Source organism: Ochotona curzoniae, unplaced genomic scaffold (genome assembly GCF_017591425.1).
Source record: "Ochotona curzoniae isolate NIBS_2020 unplaced genomic scaffold, NIBS_Ocur_1.0 scaffold_4701, whole genome shotgun sequence".
Lineage (NCBI taxonomy): Eukaryota > Metazoa > Chordata > Mammalia > Lagomorpha > Ochotonidae > Ochotona > Ochotona curzoniae.
In genome coordinates this window covers 14,222,613-14,243,160 of record NW_024467122.1, presented here as the reverse complement: position 1 = coordinate 14,243,160, position 20,548 = coordinate 14,222,613, and the positions used below count along the sequence as shown (strand labels likewise).

At 44.8% G+C, this 20,548-nt stretch overlaps 1 protein-coding gene across 1 annotated transcript in view; it reads left to right on the top strand.

Annotated features, from left to right (window-relative positions):
* Window positions 1–460: 460 nt before the first annotated feature.
* ARID4A (AT-rich interaction domain 4A) overlaps window positions 461–20,548 on the top strand; it is a 63,637-nt gene continuing 43,549 nt past the window's right edge. Inside the window, exons 1-7 of the mRNA XM_040969432.1 lie at window positions 461–782; window positions 2,382–2,492; window positions 4,176–4,241; window positions 5,453–5,543; window positions 15,952–16,031; window positions 16,118–16,212; window positions 19,827–19,959. Of these exons, the coding sequence (XP_040825366.1) occupies window positions 777–782; window positions 2,382–2,492; window positions 4,176–4,241; window positions 5,453–5,543; window positions 15,952–16,031; window positions 16,118–16,212; window positions 19,827–19,959 (582 nt within the window). The 5' untranslated portion in view covers window positions 461–776. The remainder of the gene's footprint in view (window positions 783–2,381; window positions 2,493–4,175; window positions 4,242–5,452; window positions 5,544–15,951; window positions 16,032–16,117; window positions 16,213–19,826; window positions 19,960–20,548) is intronic.

Sequence of the window (20,548 nt, the reverse complement as noted above, 5' to 3'; positions counted from 1 at the left end):
CCTCTCCGGGTTGTACCAAAAAAAGTTGAGGCGGGCGCGGGAGGAGGCGGCGGCTGTGGCGGTGCGGCTGCCCTCCCCTCCCACACCCCGTCCCGGCCGCCTCCCCTCCTCCTCCCACTCTCCTCCTCCTCTTCCCCGCGCCCCCGGCCCGCCGCCCCCCGCGCGCGGGTCTCCCCGCCGGCGCCCTCGGCTCCCGGGCTCAAGGCCGCGGCCCCTGCCCCTGCCCCTCACGCTGGACCAGGGCTTCTCCCTCCTGACATGGTGCAGAGCGAAGGGAGGACAGCAATGGCGCCGTGACACTCGGCGGCCGCCACCGCGGGCCCGGGGCGGGCGGAGGGGAGGCGGGGCGCGGGCCGGACTCGGGGTGTCCCAGGGGCGATCGGGCCAACCGAGGCTCGCTGGTCCTGCGCTGCGGGGTGACCGGGGCGGGAGGGCAGCCCGGGCGGCGCCCTGCCCTTTTCCCCCTCCCCCGAGCGCTCCGTCCTGGGCTCCGAGTTGAGCATTCCGGTCCAAGTGGCCAGCGGCGGGCGGGGGCGCGGTGGGCCTCGGGCGGGCTCCGGGGCGGAGCGGGAGTGGGGTGCTAGCTGCACCCCGGCTGTCCTGCCCGGGTCCGAGCCCGGCGGGCCGCTTGCCCCTCCCCGCTGCCGTTTGTTTACTTTGCTCCGGCTGTGGACTGATCCGGTGCCCATCTCTCCTCTGTCTTTCTCTGTCTTTCTCTGTCTTCTTCTGTAGCGGGAGAGCTCGCTGAGCTGGAACCCCACAGATCACCCGTGAAAATGAAGGTGAGTGGGAACGCTGCGGGCCCGGGGCCGGTCACGGCTTTCTCTCGGCCCCGAGCCGCACTTTGCAGAGCTAGGGACGTGTTGAATGGGCGAACCGCCGTGCGTGCGCCCCGCTGCATGCCTGCCGCCTGTACACACAGCCTGTCCGTGGTGGTTTAGCACTTTGCAAAAGCGGCTGCAGCCTTCTGATCGCTACCCATTCAGCTTCGTATTTTTAAACACTTCCTGTGTCGGCAGCCACCTCTAGAGAAGTCAAGCTTTTATTCTGCTTTGCTTCTTTTAGGGGATTTTTTTTTTTTTTGAAATTGTCTTCTTCCATAAGGTCAATGTGGATTTTCAGAGAGAACGCGTGGGGTGTTTCTGGGGATTAAGCAGACTTCTGGGGCCGGAATATTTAAAGTTTATAGTAAGTGTTTATAAGTGTACCCTCATCCTGGTCTGTGTGTACGCAGGCCCCCAACACACACACGCACACACAGATAACTCCTTCTGACGCCCATTAATCTTGCACACATGAGCGTGTGAATGCCTCAAGAGAAAGAGGATCTCCCAGCGTTCTGGAGTGTTCCAGTCTTGACTGGTGGTCAGGGGCCGGAAGTACTCCTCTGTGAGTGTGTAGTTACATGTGTGTGCAGCCACTTTTGTACGTGCCTGCTTCCAGCATAGCAAGTGTTTCCCCAAACTTTTTCTGCTGCATTCGGATTTTCTCAAAGTGACACATGCATCTCAAATATGCCTGAGAAGAACTTAGTGGAAAAGGGCAGGCAAGTGCTCTAACTCGGTAACATCTCTAAAGCATGCTCTGTGAACCCAGGCTTAGCAAGGTGGCATTGAACTTGTATGGCAAAAGCAGGTGAAAGGACAGATTGAGATAGCCACCATGCTTAGTGCCAGGATTAAAATGAATGGCAGAATGAAACTGCTGCGGTGTGTCTCCGTGCGTCATTGCTACAAGGCAGCATTTCTCAGTAAAGCTGTATATGGTAGATACCAGGAAGATTAGTGTGGTAAGCCAGGGTTGGCTGCAAGTTTCGAGCTGTCAGTTCCTATTTGCACTTGTCAAGTGAACTCAGACCTGAAGCCCATAAATGCAGGTTTTAGCAATGAGTTTCCAAGAAGACTTGCCTTCCGAAGTGGATTGGTTTTATTTCTTATCTGTGCAGCAAGATTGTGTCCAAAAAGATGTTACCTTTATGTGGCTGTTGCCAGTGAACATTAATTATGTATTGTTAGCAATATTACTTTTAATTGAAGAGTAATTATTTAGAGGTTATAAATAACTTAGAAGTTTTAGGAGACATTTAAGGTGAATATGCCTTCTCTGCCTTTTCTTCGTTTTTTTTTTTTTCATTTCTTATGTGAATTGTGCGTTTTTTGGAGTGTTTTGTACCTGGAAAAAGAGAAAAAAAAAAAAACCACTCTAAGTCACAACTTTAAGAACACTTAATGGTGTCAGGGCCTGGTGTATAAAATGCTCCAGGAGTGTTTTTCATGGTCTCATGCTAATCGATCAGTTATGTAGGTAGAGAACCAGGGGGTGGAAGTGGAGGCCAGGGCGGGAGCCGTGCGATGTCTTTCACAGCGCCTTCCTCTCCGCAGGCGGCGGACGAGCCGGCCTACCTGACCGTGGGCACGGACGTCAGTGCCAAGTACCGCGGTGCCTTCTGTGAGGCCAAGATCAAAGCCGTCAAGAGGCTGGTCAAAGTCAAGGTAATTGATGCACCAGCTTGGTGAATGGGATGGAGGTGGAAGACAAGTTGGGAAGGGGGAGAATGTCGGTCAGTCTTCACCTGTGGAATCGTCACTACGGAAAGCACTGTTCTATAAACTCAGGACAGCTGTTCGGGCTTCCGCCCCGATGGACTGGATCAGAACCTCTGGCAGTTAGTCCGGTCCTGCGTGTTAGGGAGCCCCCGAGCCGTGGGAACGAGAACCGTGGAACCACGAGTGTGGTTTATCTGTGGCGATTGTGCCCTTCCTGTGTAAGTGTTGGTTAGCTGATGAAACTTGCAGGTATTAGCAGGCCGTCTGCCATTAATCACCGCTGCTGCTTCATACAGCTTGTACTTGAGTCAGCTGTCTGGAAGTTCATCTACTGTGTACCTACTTTGGGTCCTTTGGCAGCTTTAATATTTTTTAGCATTTTGGCTCTTTCATTGATCCCAGTACAGTGAGTGTTTTTATGGGATCCTGGACATAAGAGGATAATTCAAAAAGTTTGTGGAAAATGGATTTGCGAAGTAAGTCATACCTGGCTTTTGGCCCCACTCTTCGTCCTGTGGTGCCTGTGTTTGTGCCAGCTCTGCCACCAGCTCTGTGGCACGGGGGTAGACGGGGCCACAGGAAAGGCCCGAGTGGGACTGCAGGCATTTGGGGAGTGTATCAGCCAAGGAGGGCACACTCTAGTTCTCAAGTCAGAGATTTATTTTAGGGCAATGCTTTGAGGCACTTTTTCATAATGTGCATTTCCTTTTTTTTTTTTTTTTTCTTTTTTTAACGAGGTTTTTTTCATTTATTTGACAGGTAAAATGGCAGAGAGGGAGAGACAGGAAGAGGTGTGCCATCTGCCGATGTGTCACCCTGCTAGCCGCAGCAGCCAGGGCTAACCAGCTGAGGCCAGGAGTTGCATCTCGTTCTCCTGTGTGAGCAGCAGGGGCCCGGCTCGTGGCCAGCGGCCCCTTTCCCAGACACATCAGCAGGAAAGTGGATCAGAAGCAGAACGCCAGGGGCTGGCCACTCTGTTCAGAATGCCAATGTCATAGGCTGCAGTTTAACATGCTGTGCCACAGTGCCAACCTCCATGTACATAATCTCCAGAAAGGAGAGGACCCCTTACATACTATCTGGAATTTAAACTTATTTGAGTAATTGCTGCATTGAAGATGGTTACCTTGTATATGTACAAAGAAGTACTCACTGAGTTACTTATGGATAGCTGTTAAGATATGATACAAGAGCAGAATCCTGACTTTAATTTGTTTACACTTCATGTAAGCAGTAGCATTAACACCATTTTTTTTAGCTTGCCTGAGGCAATCAGAACCTTTTATGACACGTTGGTAAAATGTGATAAAGGCAGTTTGAGATTTTTTTACAGTAACCATTACAGATTGTGAGTCTGCTGTATTCAGACTAGCTCCTTAATGCAGGGCTGTGATCCATAAGGGCACTTGAAGCTGCTGTGGAAATGGTAACAGAAGGGCTCTAGCGCTTAAGGAGTTCATGGTTCATGAGAAACAATAAACATAAGTGCGAGACAATGTAATAACTTGTATGCCATGGGTAGCCACGGGGTGGTAAGAAAACATGAGTTAAAGATGTTGTTACCATGTTATGATAAATGCATTGTTAATGAAAGTAGCCTGCTAATGGCTGTGAAAAAATGTTTTCCAGGTACTCCTGAAACAGGACAACACTACACAACTGGTGCAGGACGACCAAGTGAAAGGCCCTTTGAGAGTACGTATACAGTACAGTTTAAAATCTAGAATAATGGGGGCATAGATTGATACAATTCATACATAGTTACATATCCCTTAAAAGGCTGTTACATTAATCAGACAAAAAAGTATTGGTATAGGTTATATACATTACAGTATTGCAGTAACAGTGTCTTTAGCACTAAAGGTCTTACAAAAGGGTAATTCTGCATGGACGGGCTTCCGCTCCCCTCTGTGCTGAGTTCACTGGATTTCTACCTTGTTGCCACATCTGCTACATGTTATCCCCTTGTCAAGGATCTTGCCTCTCCCAAGTAAACCTTGCTTGTTTCACAATTTAGTGAATACCTACTTCATATTTGACTTTAAGATTTATTTCTCAACTTGAAAGGCAGAGTGAGAGTGGAGGGTGATCTTCATCCACTGGTTTACTCTCCAGCTGGTCTTCATGGCCGGTGCTGGCCAGGCTGAAGACCGAAGCCTTAGCTGACTCCTGCTGCGTCTGGTCCTGCGTGGTAGCAACCCATGCAATGGGACTAACTTCCGCTGCTTTCCCCTGTGCCGTGTCAGGGAGCTGGATCAGAAACCAGCACGCAGTCCAGCACTCCCGGGTGGGATGCCAGCGTAGCATGCAGCAGCCTAACGCACGGGGCTCCAGCACTGCCTCCTTCCCCCCAACTTTGCCTTGTGCATTCATTTCTGGACATGGGTTTATGTAATCCATCTTTCTTATGTCAGAGTACCACTTTGCTTTGTCCTCGCTATACACATGTCTAGAAGCTCAGTGAGCCACCGGGGCATCCCTTTCCAGGGGAGTCCTTATCGAACAGATTGCTGAAAATACAAATGCTGAATTCACAATTCAGTATTTACATGGAAGAAAAACCGAGGCTATTTTTATTGTTTTGATGGCTTGATTCTTGCAAATTTTTTTAGAAAAAGCTTTTTGAAGAAAGATTTACGAACATGGATTCTTCTCTTGGAGTCTGCAAATTACTTCTTTCTGAGTCACAATTTCTAATGTGTAGAACAGTAAATAAGAGTTCCTATCCTCACATATTTGGTGGATCGCATTATATAATGTATGTCTATATGAACACTGTAAATCAACACCTAAGGCAGTAGAAGTGTGGAATATCCTAAGTGTTATTTCCAAACCCAAATCAGAGAGTTGGTGGGCGTGATTTCTATGTCCAAATTCGGTAAGGAAATCTGTATTTCATGTTGAAGGTTGGAGCTATTGTTGAAACAAGGACAGCCGATGGATCCTTTCAGGAAGCTATTATCAGCAAGTTGACAGATGCTAGTTGGTATACTGTGGGTAAGTAGTGGAGTCATTTAATACAGAGAGTTGATTTGGAATTTGCGTATGCTTCAGTTTTGTGGAAATGCTCTGTGGTGTTGGCAGAGAAATTCATACTCTTTCTTGTTCAGTACTGCATATAGCTGGCTGAGATCTTAATGATACCTAGCTAGTAACAAAAGTAATTATTTTTTTCCAGTAATATGCCTCCATTCCAGCTTGCTTTGCCATTTCTCTTCAAGGAAGTTGGATTCTGTGCTTATTTGTCTTACATGAGGAAAGTCAGTGAAACTGTGTTACTAAATATCAAGCCTTTTCACTTTTTCTGTGGTTATACTCAACATTTTTTGATTGTGTTTGTACTCATTTTATATATAGAGGTTCCCACAGAATTTACAGACAAAAAAAAATTTCTGACTAGAATAAATTCAAGCCAAAGTGCCTATTAGTTTCATTTTGGGAGGAGTATGGGCTGTCTTACTAGCAGCTTCCTAGAAAGATAAATGTGCTTTCACAATGAATGTGTTGTTAACATTTGGTGTACAAGTTGAGACTGGCTTTTAAAACTTCACGGCAGTGAGAAGCAGCAAGTGGCAAAACACCTGTAGATGCGCACCTGTAACTGGTGCTTAAGGTGTTGTTGCCATTGTGTTGATGAGAAAAGCAGCAGTTAACGTTTCCAAACCTCTCAGGACTTTGAGACTGCACAGTCCTGAGGGTTACACCTGCTGCCTCTTTCTGTGCTGGATTCCCATAGCAGCGGTGGTTTTTGCATTTTTAGTTTGTCATCGGTGAGACAATGACATGCTGTGGTTTGTTCTTCCAAGAATAAATGACCTCCTTTGGCTTTGCTGCTAGTTTACATACTTGTTTGCTTTGACAAAAAAATCTTTCCTATGCAGTTGATGCAGGTCTAGTGAAAACGCTTTGCATAAGATTGTACCTCTGCCTAATTGTGGCTTTTAGTAGTATTAGCAATTTACTGTGTGTAACTCCTTTTCTCTATTCTTTCTTTTTCTTTTGCACCTCCTAGAACTTAGTTTGCCATGGTGCTGCTGTTCTGTGTACGTAGGAAGCTTGGTGATGGCTGTGACAGTCGTTAGAAATGGAAAAACTAAGCTTAATGTTAACTCTTACAGATTAGAGAGTTTTTGCTGTGTTATACAGAGCATTGGTAAAAATTGTAGGAGATGGTTGTACAGAATCATGGGAAATGACATGCTTTTTCAAATCCTGATAATTCATCCTGTCTGCCCTTGCTGTCATGATGCGCTCTTGTTGCGGGTACCGTGCTGCACTGATGGGATGCCATCACTCTGCCAGTGCCTTGCAGGGTTTCACAGTCTGGTCTGTGCATTCCAGAGTAATCGTCCCGTTATCAGTAGCAATCATGGTCACCCCATCACTGGCTTTGTAGCAATTCTGAGGCTGGTTGCTACTGAGCGTTCTCAGTAACTTTCTATGTTTGGTAATTACAGAAGAGGTTGTAGAATTCTCATTCCTAAAAGAGCTTAGAGTCCTAATTAAGCATGGTTGAGGTATGAAGCAGTAGTGTACGTAGGAGTCACTTGGTACTTGCTTTAAAAAAAGTGAAGATTTGAGAACCGTGAACCTCACGGATTGGCCAACCTGGGGATGGCAGTGCAGCAGCCTTGCGTCTTAGAATCCCATGATTGTGAGTCGGATTCAGATAGACTCCAACCCTAGGTTAGAGACACTGGTCATAGACGCAGAAATACTGACCGACTTGGGAGAAAAATATGAGCTTTTGTACTTAACGCAGGTGAAGCAGATTAAGCTATTGAACTTTGAGATTTGCAACACTCTGCTATAAAAGAATGCTTAGACCTCTAAGAATATGGGTCGTATAAAGAATGATCACAGTAGAATTACCTTAATTACCAAGTGGCTTAAGAAGATAAAGTATGCACTGGCTCATGTGCTATGAATTTTTCTTTTATTGAACACCTGCTACCAGTTGGACTTTCCCTTCATTTCTAATTCTCAACAAAGTGAGTAGCATCAGAGACTTGAACTTTGGTGACTTGGTGATACGTTAACATTGCGTCGTCTATTTTTTGAAATGTATTTATTGACACTTTTAGAGTGAGAGAGAGGAAACATAGGAAGAGATTTTCTGTCTGCTGCTTCACTCTCCAGATGTTATCAGCAGAAAGGGCCAGGCCAGGCTGGGCTCACACCAGGAGCCAGAAATTCCATTTGGGTCTCCCAAGTGGGTGGCCGGAGACCAAGTGGTCAGCGGTTGTTGGCAGCTTCTGCAGGGCACCTCATCAGGAGCTGGATACAAAGTGAACTGAAGCACTGCCGTGTAGGATGTAGGCACTCGAGCGGGAAGCTTAATCCACTGCATTGCAACACTGCTTTTCCATTGTACTACTACAGATGTAACAAAAGCGGCTATCTCCTTGCTGGGGTTCTTCAGAGTATCTACTAGTTCCTTTCTCTAATGTTGAACAATTAATAACCCCAGTTCATAGTTTTGTGTTTGTGTTTTGAAAATTAGAAGCATTTTTTTCTTCTTGTCATATAACAGAGATTCTAGCTTTGTGTTACAGACAAGGAATCTGTAATGTATGGAACTATGTTATCTGGTTATTTAAAAGGCGTCAAAGCTGAGATTACAGTATCTCCACTTGAATATCACCATTAACTTGCAGTAAATACAACCGTCAATAAGACATCTTGAAAATGCTCTTGTGCCTTTTTGTATTTCTTCCTTTCTTTTTCTTTCTGTTTCTCTTTTTTGTTTCTCAGATTTATTTTGCTTGGAAAGTCAGAACTGCAGGGAGAGGGAGGGAGAGAGGGAGCCAACGCACAAGAGAGATCTTCCATCTGCTGCTTCACTGCCCAAATGACCACAGCAGCCGGAGCTGCGCTGGGCCGGAACCAGGAGCCCGGAGCTCCTTCTAGATCTCCCACATGGGTAAAAGGGCCCTAGAACCTGAGCCATCCTCCTCTGCTTTCTGAGGCCATAAGCAGAGAGCTGGAAGGGAAGTGCAGCAGTGGGCACACAGTCTGACGCCCAGATGGGATGCCAGCCTCATGTCAGACCCCTTTTATGACATCTGTAAAACATCTGTCATAAAACACCTGCCAAAGCTGTGAGGCTGTTACACCAACTAGAAAGATCACACGGAAAAAAGTACGAAGCTATAGAGAAATCTGTTCACTCTCATGATAGATAGTTAACCTGCTCGGTTTCTTGCAAGATAGAGCCTTCTACGTTTTGTTTATGCAATATAATTGAATGCTAATTTCCAAAGTTTCTAGATTCCAGGAGTTTATTACTTATTTGTTTATTTATTTTTTTTATAAACTGAAAGGCAACAAGATAAAGACAGAATCAGAGCTCTTCTCTGCTGAATGATTTTCCAGTTGCTCTCCAGGGCCCGTGGACTGAGCTGGGAGCTCAGCTGAGGTCTCCTTCAGAGTGACAGGCCCCCGTTGGCTGAGCCGTGACTGCTTCCTCCCAGGGTTCACATTCCCAGGAAGCTGGAATGTTCTGAAGTGAGGTGTCAGTGTCCTAACTGGCATTATTGCTGCTAGCTCAAATGTTCCCTGCCGCAGAGTGTTGGTTTTTTTTAAACTCTAGCTGCCAACAGATCTGTGGTTATCGTAGCTGGTTTTGTGAATAATATGAGGGACCGTGAAGTTCATGCAAAAGTGGAACTTACAAGTTTTTTTGTGTAAGTCACAATTTTGGAGCTCTTGCAGTTTAAACATATATGCATTTTTCATGAACTTTTAAAAGACCTACTGTGTATATGAATTTCTGACCTATTTCGTGCTAGAATAAACTTTGTGAACGAAGAAACAGGCAGTGGAGGAGAAATATTTGCAGACAGTACATCTGACAAGTGGCTAATACCCAAAATACATAATGAACCAAGTGGCAAAGAAACAGCTTGATTCAAAATGACTGAAGATGAGTTTGACATGTCACAGCATCCCATGTTAGGTGAACTTGTTGTACTCTTAGACCACTACTGTATAGTAGAAATAAAATTCTTTACTATTTCCTTAATGGGCCAAGAAACTGAAGATCATCCATTTCTCAGAAGACATGTGTCAATGGCCATTACATTATTTCCGTGATAGGCCACGTTTAGGATGGCAGTCCTCTAAGATGATCGTTGACGTAAACATTTCTGTTGCCTTGGCAGTGTCATAACCTTCGGAATGCCGTGGCACAGTGTATTACTCACATGCTTGGGGTGATGCTAGCGTAAGCGTGCCTGGGCTGCCAGGAACGTAAGAGTCAAGCACGTGACAGTTGAGTCAAGTGCAGGAGAGCATGCTGCTCATCTGCAGTGCTTAGTCCTCCTTACCAGCATTAGGGAGCTGTCAAGCAGGGTCAGGTGGGTCATGCAGGGAGTGGGGGGGCGAGGGCACTGCCAGCACAGCCAGTGACCACAGCCAGTGTGAGTGTCCCTGACGGCTTAGGAGCCGCTGGTGCTCACGGCCTGAGCTGGCGTGGCCTGGGCTCTGCAGCAGGAAAGCCAAAGTCAAAAGCCCTCTGTTGAAGGCTATCAAGGAAAATACTCTTGTATAACTGTACTGTAGACTTAGGTTTTATGCTAGGGGTCAGTGTTAAAAATATTAAACGCTTTACAAACAAAAAAAGTTACAGTACATTAAGATTAATTGTTATGATTGAGATAATAAAAGTTTGTTGATACAAATTTAGTGTAGCCTGAGGGTACGGTGTTTATGAAGTTTATGGTAATAGATAGGGATGTGCAAGGCCTTTGCACTCCCTTACTGCTTAGTCACCCACTCATCCGTGAGCAGCTGCTGCTTCTGCAAGCTGTGGTCATGGTCAGTGCCCTATCCAGTCGCTTTTGTTGAAGGGTGGGTCATGTCTCAGGCTTTAGCTGTTTAAGTAGTTGAGAGACCGAGAACGGAAGGCAAGCAGGCAGGTAGAACTGCCATCGGTCTGTGAACTCCCCAGGTGCTCAGCTCACTTGGAGCTCCCAACCAACAGGACAGTCTGTGTCCTTTTCCAGGGGACTGGGGACCCAATTCTTGCAGCTGGCAGCTGCTGCCTTGCAGCATCCGCATTAGCAGGAAGCTAGAATCTACAGAGGAGAAAGAGCTCTAACACAGGCCCTGTGCAGGTGGCTGATGTTCCAACCAGCTCTTAACCCCTAGAACAAATACCTCCATTTTAAAAATATAATTTATATATTTACTGTACCTTTTCTGTTTAGCTAGTTTTACACACACAGATATAATTGTATTACAGTTGCCTACACTATGCAGATGAGGAACATGCTGTATGGGTGTAGTCTGGGTGCAGTAAGCCATGCCATCTAGTCCCGGTGTCACAGGCCCCGAAATCAACATTGATGTGTACTCCATGATGTGTGCACAGTGACGTAATTGATGGTGCTGTTTTAAAATACTCAGTCTCACTGATCATCGGGTAAAGGCAAATTAAAACAGCATTGTGACATTATCTCACGCTTGATGGTGACTGTGATCAGAAAGGTAAAAGTTGAATACCCTCAGTGTCCATTGCAGATGAATGAATGAAGACAGTAGTATACTCACAATGCCACACCCTCTGCCCTTTAAAATTAAAGAAGGAAGTCCTATTGTTGGCATCAGCATGAATGAAGCTAGAGGACCTTACGTGAAACGAGAGGAGCCAGAAACTGAAAGAGAAGCACCGAATGGTCCCGCCTGCATGTGGAATCTGGAAGACTCACAGGCACTAGTGGAGTGGTGGCTTCCAGAACTCGAGAGGGCTGGAGGAGACGTCGAGGAAATGATGCAGAATGTTGGCAAGAAACCCTCCAAGAAATGTATGTTCCATAGTAGTGGCTGTAGTTAATAACACATTTTATACATCTAAGCATCCACAGCCACACACACAGAATGGAATGTTAATGTATTGTTAATTTGCTTGATTAAGCTCTTCTACGGTGCTTCAAAATACCTTGTACGCCGTAATTATGAGTATATACTCTTTTTATCAGTTAAGTATTTTTTAAGAGATTTAGTTGCAAGGCAGAGTTAAAGAGGGAAGTGAAGACAAGAGCTCTCCCGTGCTCTGGTTCACTCCCCAGATGGTCAGAGTGGCCAAGGTCTGGGCTGAGCCAGAGCCAGGAACTTCATCCACTTGTGCCACATGCATGGGTGCTACAAGCGCCAAGTTCTTAGTCTGCCCTCTGCCTTCTCAGACATGTCAGCAAGCCGCTGAGTCGGAAGTAGAGCAGCCAGGGCTTGAGCCAGCACCCACATAGGATGTGGTCATCTTAAATGGTGGCTTACTCGGAGTCCGCAATCATTTCTTTAAACTTGGTTCTACCTAGGGTTTAGGTAGTTTTAGCTGTACCCCGTAATGTGAAAGGTACTGTTAATCCTAAGTACTGTACCTAGATAGGAAACACTTGCTTTTCAGGACTCTTCACTTTATCTTGTAGGCTTGTTTTGTACTTCATATCTGTTGCTTCCATCTTTTGGTTCCCTCCCCTTAGGTAATGTAGCTCCCTGGTTAATCTCAATGTCCTTATCTACAAAAGGAGCTAATGATACTGTCTACAGTGGAGGCCTTGGGATGACTGGCCCATGGAGGGAGCCTAGTAAGTACTAAGGAGTTCTGTCTTTGGCTAGATTAAGTAATTCATTCACGATTTTGCCCTCCTCCACTTTTAAGTAGAGCTATGCTGGCAGAACTTTTGTGCTCAGTAAATCACCAGAGAGACCCCTGCTGGTTCTGGTTTTGGGTTCTAGCAGACTGGGGTTTGCATTCGCATTGTGTGAGGCTCAGCTTTGTCATTTCCCTCAATACGGTTGAGTTTTTATATCTGATGATATTGGAGATACTACGTTTGGCTGCACACGTATTCTGTGATTCTCAATGAGTAATTGGCAAGTGCTGTTTTTGGCAAGTATAAGAGATTTCGTAGAATTACTAAATCCTTGTAGTCCTTTTGGCATGCTATGGTGTAAGTCTGAACTTCTGTGTGTTTTTTTGTTTTTTTTTTTTTGAACTTATCAAACAATCTAAAATGACTGTAGGCAGTTAATCATTTCACTCATTAAAAGAGTAGAGTTCCTTCAATACCTACACATTGCGTTCTTTTAGATGACATGTCTAATGTAGAAATCACAGAGGAAGCTTCTTCCGGATGGCGCCTCTGCGGTTTTGGCCATCAGGATGCCACGGTTACTGAATCTAGGGAGTGAACAGGTAACCCAGTGATTGAGAAGCCTGGCTCCCAGCTCGGAGTGCCTGGAATCCATCAGCTCTCTTCCCACCGTGGCAGCCTCCAGGCGGCAGCAGGGGTGGCCAGGTCCCTGCCCCTGCTGTGGGAGTCCGTCATTGAGTTTCCTAGCTCCTGGCTTAGGTCCCAGCCAAGGCCGGGCCTTTACAGCTGTTTTGGAAGTTCGTTTTCTCTCTCTCTCTGTCTCTCCCTCTCTCTCTATTACCATCTCTCTGATCCTCTATCTCAAAGAAAAAGAAAATGCATGTATGTTGTTAGGCTTTCAACTTAAAAAATAAAACTTTGGTCCTGGTGCGGTAACCTAACACCTAAAGTCCTTGCCTTGCACATGCCGGTATTGCATATGGGCAATGGTTTGTGTCCCGGAGGCCCCACTTCCTATCCAGCTTGTGGCCTGGGAAAGCCTTGGGACCCTGCACTTACGTGGGAGACCTAGAAGAGGCTCCAGGCTCCTGGCTTTGAATTGGCGCTGCTCTGGCTATTGCAATCACTTGGGGGAGTAAATCTATGGATGGAAGATCTTCTTCTCTGTCTTTTCTCCTCTCTGAATGTCTGTCCTTCCAATAAAGATAAATAAATCTTAAGGGCCCGGCGCGGTGGTGCAGTGATTAAGGTCCTCGCCTTGCACCCCCGGGATCCCATATGGGCGCCGGTTCTAATCCCGGCAGCCCCGCTTCCCATCCAGCTCCCTGCTTGTGGCCTGGGAAGGCAGTCGAGGACGGCCCAAAACTTTGGGATCCTGCACCCGCGCGGGAGAACCATTAGAGGCTCCTGGCTTCAGATCGGCATAGCATCGGCCGTTGCGCTCACTTGGGGAGTGAATCATTGGACGGAAGATCTTCCTCTCTGTCTCTCCTTTCTGTATATCTGCCTTTCTAATAAAAATAAATAAATCTTTAAAAAAAAAAACATAAAATAAACATGTTACCTGGGGAGCAGTAAGATCAGCCAAGCCCAAACAGCAAAGGGGAGAAGCTGGTGTGCTGGTAAGGACAGGTTTAAAAAAATAAATAAATAAATAAATAAATAAACCTTTAAAAAAAATAAAAATAAAACTTTAGGAATCACATGACTTACATGTACAAAGTATTCACGTTTATACATTTGTGTAGTTTATTCTAAACTGTTTATTCACAAAATGTTGGAAAAATTCCTCTGTGAGATTGTTGCTTATACCACCGTCCCTTCGGAGAAGTCCTTTGGGATTTTATATGTTGAGTAAAATGAAATCTGCTCTTCAAAAACCTGATGGGACTTTACCAATGTTTATTTAAAAAATAAGAGCTAAGGAAAATAAGTTGAAACTATTCATCAGAAAATTTTTTCTTAGAGCTACCATTGATTTATGGAAAGATTTTGGTACATAAATTTGGTAATGCAACTTTGCCTTCTATTTTTGTCATCCATCGTCTGTGTGTGTGTGTGTGTGTGTGTGTGAGAGAGAGAGAGAGAGAGAGAGAGAGAGAGAGAGCGTCTGTATGAGAAGAGACATACCATTTTTCTTCGATTTTACAGGCATGTAACAGAATTGGAAATGTTCAAGTATTACAAAATGTTTTACTTCTGGGCATTGATACACGAATGTTTATGTTTGTTAATGATCCTGAAGTTTTAAAACTAAAGCATTGCACGTGGAGGCACTGCACACCTCCTGACTTTGATGTAAATGCGGACGCTGTTATGCGAGTGCCAGGCAGTGAGTTGTGCTGCTCAGGGGCTGTGGCACATCCTGCCATCTGTCTCCAGGGCAGGCCTCAGTTTCTGCATAAACTGGATAGTGCAGAGTGTATGGCCTGGTTGCTTCTGTGGACTTCGGACTCTTTGAATACATGATTCAGATGCGTTTAATTTTCTCTATGCTTTTCTCCTGTGAGTAAGAGTATTTGCTAGTGGAAATACCCTTCTAAAAAGGAAACTTCAGTATTCCAGCTATGTGAAGAATCACATAAAGGGCCGGAAGCTATTGTTACATCAAGGTGATGTGCAATATGCCTTTATTAATACCGGCCACTTGTATTCGGACAGAAGGACGCCTCTATCTTAACCCACACACATGCTTTGTTATGAATATTCTTTTTGTAATATATACGAACATTATTGAGTTAACATGTTTTTGAGTATCTAAGATAAGAATTCTTTTTCTAATGTTATTAATAATCTTGGAGGCTCAGGTGTCTTCTGAGAGCATTTTCTTTTTCATAATCTTTGTAATGTTGGATGTGAAAATCAGAGTACATTTTAGACACTTAACCTATATAGGTGAGTTTCCCAAAATTATATAGCTACTTGTGCAGATACGAAGAATTTTCATGCTCGATTGTTTAATTCCCTCCCCTCGCTCCTGGCAGTGTTGAAGCACAGCCGGCTGGGATGATTCGTTTGGGCATGCCATGAAGTCAAGGCCAGTGAGAAAGTATTTCTGTTCCTTGACATTCTCTTTAAAAATACTTGATGCCTTTGTGATCTTTTGTTAAACCTCTATTCTTAAACCGCTTACATCTGTTCCTTGAATCCATAATTGTAGAATGTGGCAGCCAGTTTAGAAGGTGACCAGGCGAGTGAGCAGAAGGAATGGAGTAACTACACACTGCAGTCATGTAGCTTGGGAGGGGCTGGCTTGGTGGCATAGTAGCCCAATTCAATACCTGTTGCACTGGCATCCCTTATAGGCGCCGGTTCTAATCCCGGCAGCTCCACTTTTGATCCAGCTCCCTGCTTGTGGCCTGGGAAAGCAGTGGAGGACGGCTCCTGTACTTGGGCCATGGCGGCTGGTTTGGGACTGAACCAGCTGATGGCAAAATCTCTCTCCTTCTTTCTGTAAATCTGCCCTCCAAATAAGTAAATTCTAACATAATAATTTGGCAAAATTAGGATACTGCATCGGTAATAACTGCTTTGTTTTAAGCTAAATATTTGCCTTTACTTCTAAAACTGACGACAACTTAGTCTTTTGCTTTGATTTGGCTCCTGATACTTTAAGAAGTTGATTCTGTAGCGATAAAGATCGAGCGCAGTTGCTTCAGCAGTTGGCGCAGCCATTTAAGGTTTTGAAAAGAAGCTTAAAAGTACCATTTCTCACTAATATTAACTTGTAAATCACTGGCTGTGGTCTTGACTGTGCCGTTCGGGCTTTGCCCAGCGACGTGCGTCAGTGCTCTGTGTTGCTTTTGCAGTGTTTGATGATGGGGACGAGAGGACACTGAGACGGACTTCGCTGTGTCTGAAGGGGGAGAGGCATTTTGCAGAGAGTGAGGTGAGCTGGCAGAGCGGGACGCCCTGGCTTGTGGTTCCAGACCAGCAAGGAAGGTGCGACTGCTAACTCATCCTTTCCCTTTGCAGACACTGGACCAGCTTCCATTAACGAATCCGGAGCATTTTGGAACTCCAGTAATTGCGAAAAAGACGAACAGAGGAAGGAGGTCTTCTCTCCCTGTGTAAGCTTTCTCACGTTTCCAATCATCACCTTTACAGATAGCGCAGCGAGCACTCAAAGTGAGGGCGGGCCTGAGCTGGACGCGTTATCCTGACTCCTCACCTTAGATGCTTCACCCTGGTAGAGAGGCCTAGCTTTTTATTATTCTGCTATTTCTCTTTCTCTCTGTTTTTCAGATGTATTTATTTATATTTTGAATATAGCGAAGTTACAGAGAGGCACAGAGAGATCTTTCATGAGCTGGCCGTCTGCTCTAATGGCCACAGTGGCCGGAGCTGGACCAATCCAAAGCCTGGAATCAGGAGCTTCTTCTGACCTCCCATGTGGATGCAGGGGCCAAACCTTGGACCAGCCTCTGCTGTTTTCCCAGTTGCATTGTCAGGGACCTGGATAGGAAATACAGTAGCCACAGTTTGAACCCGTGTCCATCTGGGATACTGGCACCACAGATAGAAGCTCCGTAGCTCACTGTGCTGGCCCCCATCCCTCCACTTTCTATAAGGCTTCTACACTGAATCTTAGCCAAAGGGCCAAGAAGCGATTCTATCAAGGGTTCTTTGGTTTTAAATTACTGTGCCACAGCTTTCCTGTTTTAAGTGTGTATGTATACCTTTGAAATTCCTTTATTTTAAAAACAACAAAAATTACAAAAGTAATGCCACGAGCTTCCATACATTGTTCATTTAGATTCACTGACTGGTAACTTTTTTTTGATACAGTACTTTATCATTCATATCTGTACCTACTATGTGTCTCTTCTATCTATCTGTATATCCACACACATCCAATTATTTTAAACTTTATTGTAATTTTAGTTTTCTGAACCATTTGAGAGGAATTGGCAAGTTGTATGACCCTTTATCAAGGTGTAGATTTCAAATCCACAGAGGGTGATGTTGATCAAATACTTCCATCTATGGCGTATGTTTGTAATTCAGATTTTGTCAGTTACTCTGCTGGCAGTTTTATGGCACTCCCTGTACTGCCCAAATGCCAAAGCTAGTCCAAGATCGTGCACTCTAGGTTTCCTTTCATCTGTTTAAGTTCTGCAATCTACTCATGTTTCCATTCATTGACACTTCTCAAGAACCTTGAGTTATTTGTAGACTGTTCCTCGATCAAGTTTATAAACTGTCCCCTGACATGGGTGTGTCTGACTGGTTTCTCATTATTACAGTCAGATTATGCATTTTTATGGTAATGCTATTCATGTCATGCTGTGTGCTTATAAAGTAGATCAGTAAGTCCACATGTGATTGGCTTGTCCTGTATTACTGATGTCAATTTTGATCAATTGAATAGGTGGTATCTGCAAAATTTCTCATATTCAACATAAACTTGATATTTTCCTTTTTGTAATTTATCAATAATCTGTGCAGATAATATGAGGCTATTTAAATATCTTATTCTTTGACAAACTTGTGTTCAGTGGCTTTTAATGTATCAGTTACCGTATCAGTTGGTATTATGATAGCAAAATGGACTCCTTGTTTTTCATTCCTGCTACATTTATTATGTGCCATTTAGCTTCAGTGGAAATCTGCCTTGTTATCACTGGGAATCATAGAATCTAATTTTATTTAATGCATAGAAGTTCATTGTTGAAATACTTATTTATGGTGCTTGAATTCCCACAGATTTTGTTAGTGGGAGCTTCTCCAGGCTGGCTCCTTTGCCATCTGGATATGTCTGCATCCTTTCTTGTTTTATTTTCTTTGTTATTTCAAAGAAAGGAGACAGATCTTGTATCTGCTGATCTCAATCAAGGCCTCGCATCAGCTCCTGCTGCCTTCACAGGAAACGGATGTGAAGCTGGTCCAGTACTCACACTAGCACTGGGATACAGTTTGCAGGTGTCCCAGACAATGTCTTTTTCCTTTTTAAAAAGGTTTGTTTACTCTTATTGGAAAGACAGATATATAGAGTAGAGACAGAAAAATCTTCCATCTGCTGGTTCACTCCCCAAATGGTGGCAATGGCTGGAGCTGAGCCGATCCAAAGCCAGAAGTCAGGAGTCTCTTCCAGATCTCCCATGTGGGTACAGGATCCCAAAGCGTAATTAGAAAAGAAACTAAATGGTTTTGAGCCAAGTAGTAGAGTTAACACTTCTACTTGAGGGCATACCAGTGGTTTCACTGTGTTGCAGGATGTCTTTGAAGATATGAAGTGATTTGACATATATTTATTAAGAAGCCAGATGGAGTGCACACAGTCTTCATTTAAAAAATTACATGCTTAGGGCATGGCAAGGTATTGTAGCAGGCTTATCATTTGCAGTGACATCCCACACAGAGAGCAGTTCCTGTACAGCCACTGTGCTTTCTGATCCAGCTCCCTGCTTGTAACCTTGGAAATGAGTGGTGAATGACCCAAGGTCTTGGGACCCTGTGCTTGTGTGAGTGACAAAGACAAAGCTCCTGGCTCCTAGCCCCTGGCTTCAGGAGTGAACCCACAAATTGAATAAATCTTTTTTTAAAAAAATGTATGCTGGGAAAGCAGTAGAGGATAGGCCAAAGCCCTGGGACCCTATACCCACATGGGAGACCCCAGGAGCCTCCTGGCTTCGGATCGGCTCTGGCTGTGCGGTCACCTGGAGAGTAAACCAGCAGACAGAAGAGCTTTCTGTCTGTCTCTGCTTCTCTCTGTAATTCTGCGTTTCCAATTTAAAAATATATAAATCTTAAGAAAAAGTTGTATGCTTAAAATCAATACGTATTGTTATATCTGAGGGTAAATTAGTTATAAGTAAGCTTCCTACACAAACTCTCATGCACATGTTTATGATCTATTTTCATAACCTCTTAGGAAAGTTACTTCTTTAGCTAGCATCTGGCTAATAGGGTTTTTTTTTTTAACAACAACAACAACAAAAAGAGCGGGGAGAGAAGTAGAGCAGTCACCATATGAACCAGCACCCATATGGAATCTCAGCACACGCAAGGCGACAACTTTAGCCACTAGGTTACTACACTGGGCCCTAATAGGAATTCTTAAAAAAATACATATATTTTTTGGCAGGGCCAGAATTGTGCCATCGCATAGCAGCATCCCATGTCAGAGTGCTGGTTTGATACAGCTGCGCCTCTTGCAGTCCAGGTTCCTGTAATGCACCTGGGAAGGCGGTGGTCGATGGCCCGAGTGCTCCCACCCGTGTGGGAGAGCAGGCTGCCGTTCTAGGCTCTGGCCTGGCTGCTCCAGCCCCAGCTGCTGCGCCGTTAGAGCAGTGGGAGCCCTCTGCCGGAAGACCGTTCCTCCCTGTGTGTGTGTCGGCCTTCCTTTTGCCACTCAATAGCTCAGAGTAAATAAATCTTTTTTTAAAAAAATTCCATTTGGCAAGTTAGTGCTTTGGAGCTGTATAATTTGGCTCTCCTGCCCTGGCTGATCGTGGGCCAAAGTGACTAAGTTCAAGAACTCGTTGATGAGTGACACAAACTGAGCGTGAGCATGGACACCTCGGGCCTCCAGCTGTGGGCCTGCGAGAGTGTCCGGGAATAAAGAAGCTGCTCCTGCAGGGAGCGCATCGGGAACTGAAGAAAACATGTTACATTCATTGCTTCTGATTGTACCAAGTAATGATTTGTGTTAAGATGCTAATCAAGTTGTCCTGACTTACAGCACCGAAGATGAAAAGGAAGAAGAAAGTAGCGAGGAGGAAGACGAGGACAAGCGTCGTCTCAACGATGAGTTACTGGGGAAGGTGGTGAGTGTGCTGTCCACGGCTGAGAAGACTGAGTGGTATCCTGCTTTGGTAAGCAAGGCAGGGAGATGCTTCAAGTGGGTTTTAAAGCCCTGGGGGTATTGTGGAAGTATTAATGCTAGTTTGAGCATTTGGGTAGTCACACTGAAGCCCAGAATACTTCTCTGTCATCTTTTTTTATTCCCTCTCTAATTCTTGATATCCTTGTATCGAAATCCCCCGAAGCCTTGATTCAATCATAAGAGCCCCACTTTCAGGCCAAGGCATTGCTGAACCTGTGTAATCAATGTTAACTTTCATTAAGTTCGCTAAGTGGATATTTGGGTGCATCCCTTGCTCTTAGATTCTTTCCTGTTTTTACTGTAAACTCAAGTACATTCTTAACTGCCTCCTCTCTTCATTTCTCTAAACCTTTTCACAAGCCTCAAATAAATTAGTGTTTACTGAGGATCATCGGTGAGCTCAGCCTTGTCGTAAATTACTTGGAGAGAAGGGTACGACTGACAGCACATCAGCTTATTAACGATTATGTAGGAATTTTAAATAATTTGGATCAGAGAATATTGGAAAGGAAGGATTCACACAGATATTTCTGACAGCTTTAAAAATTGTGAGCCCAAGGTAGGTTGGTGAAGAAAAC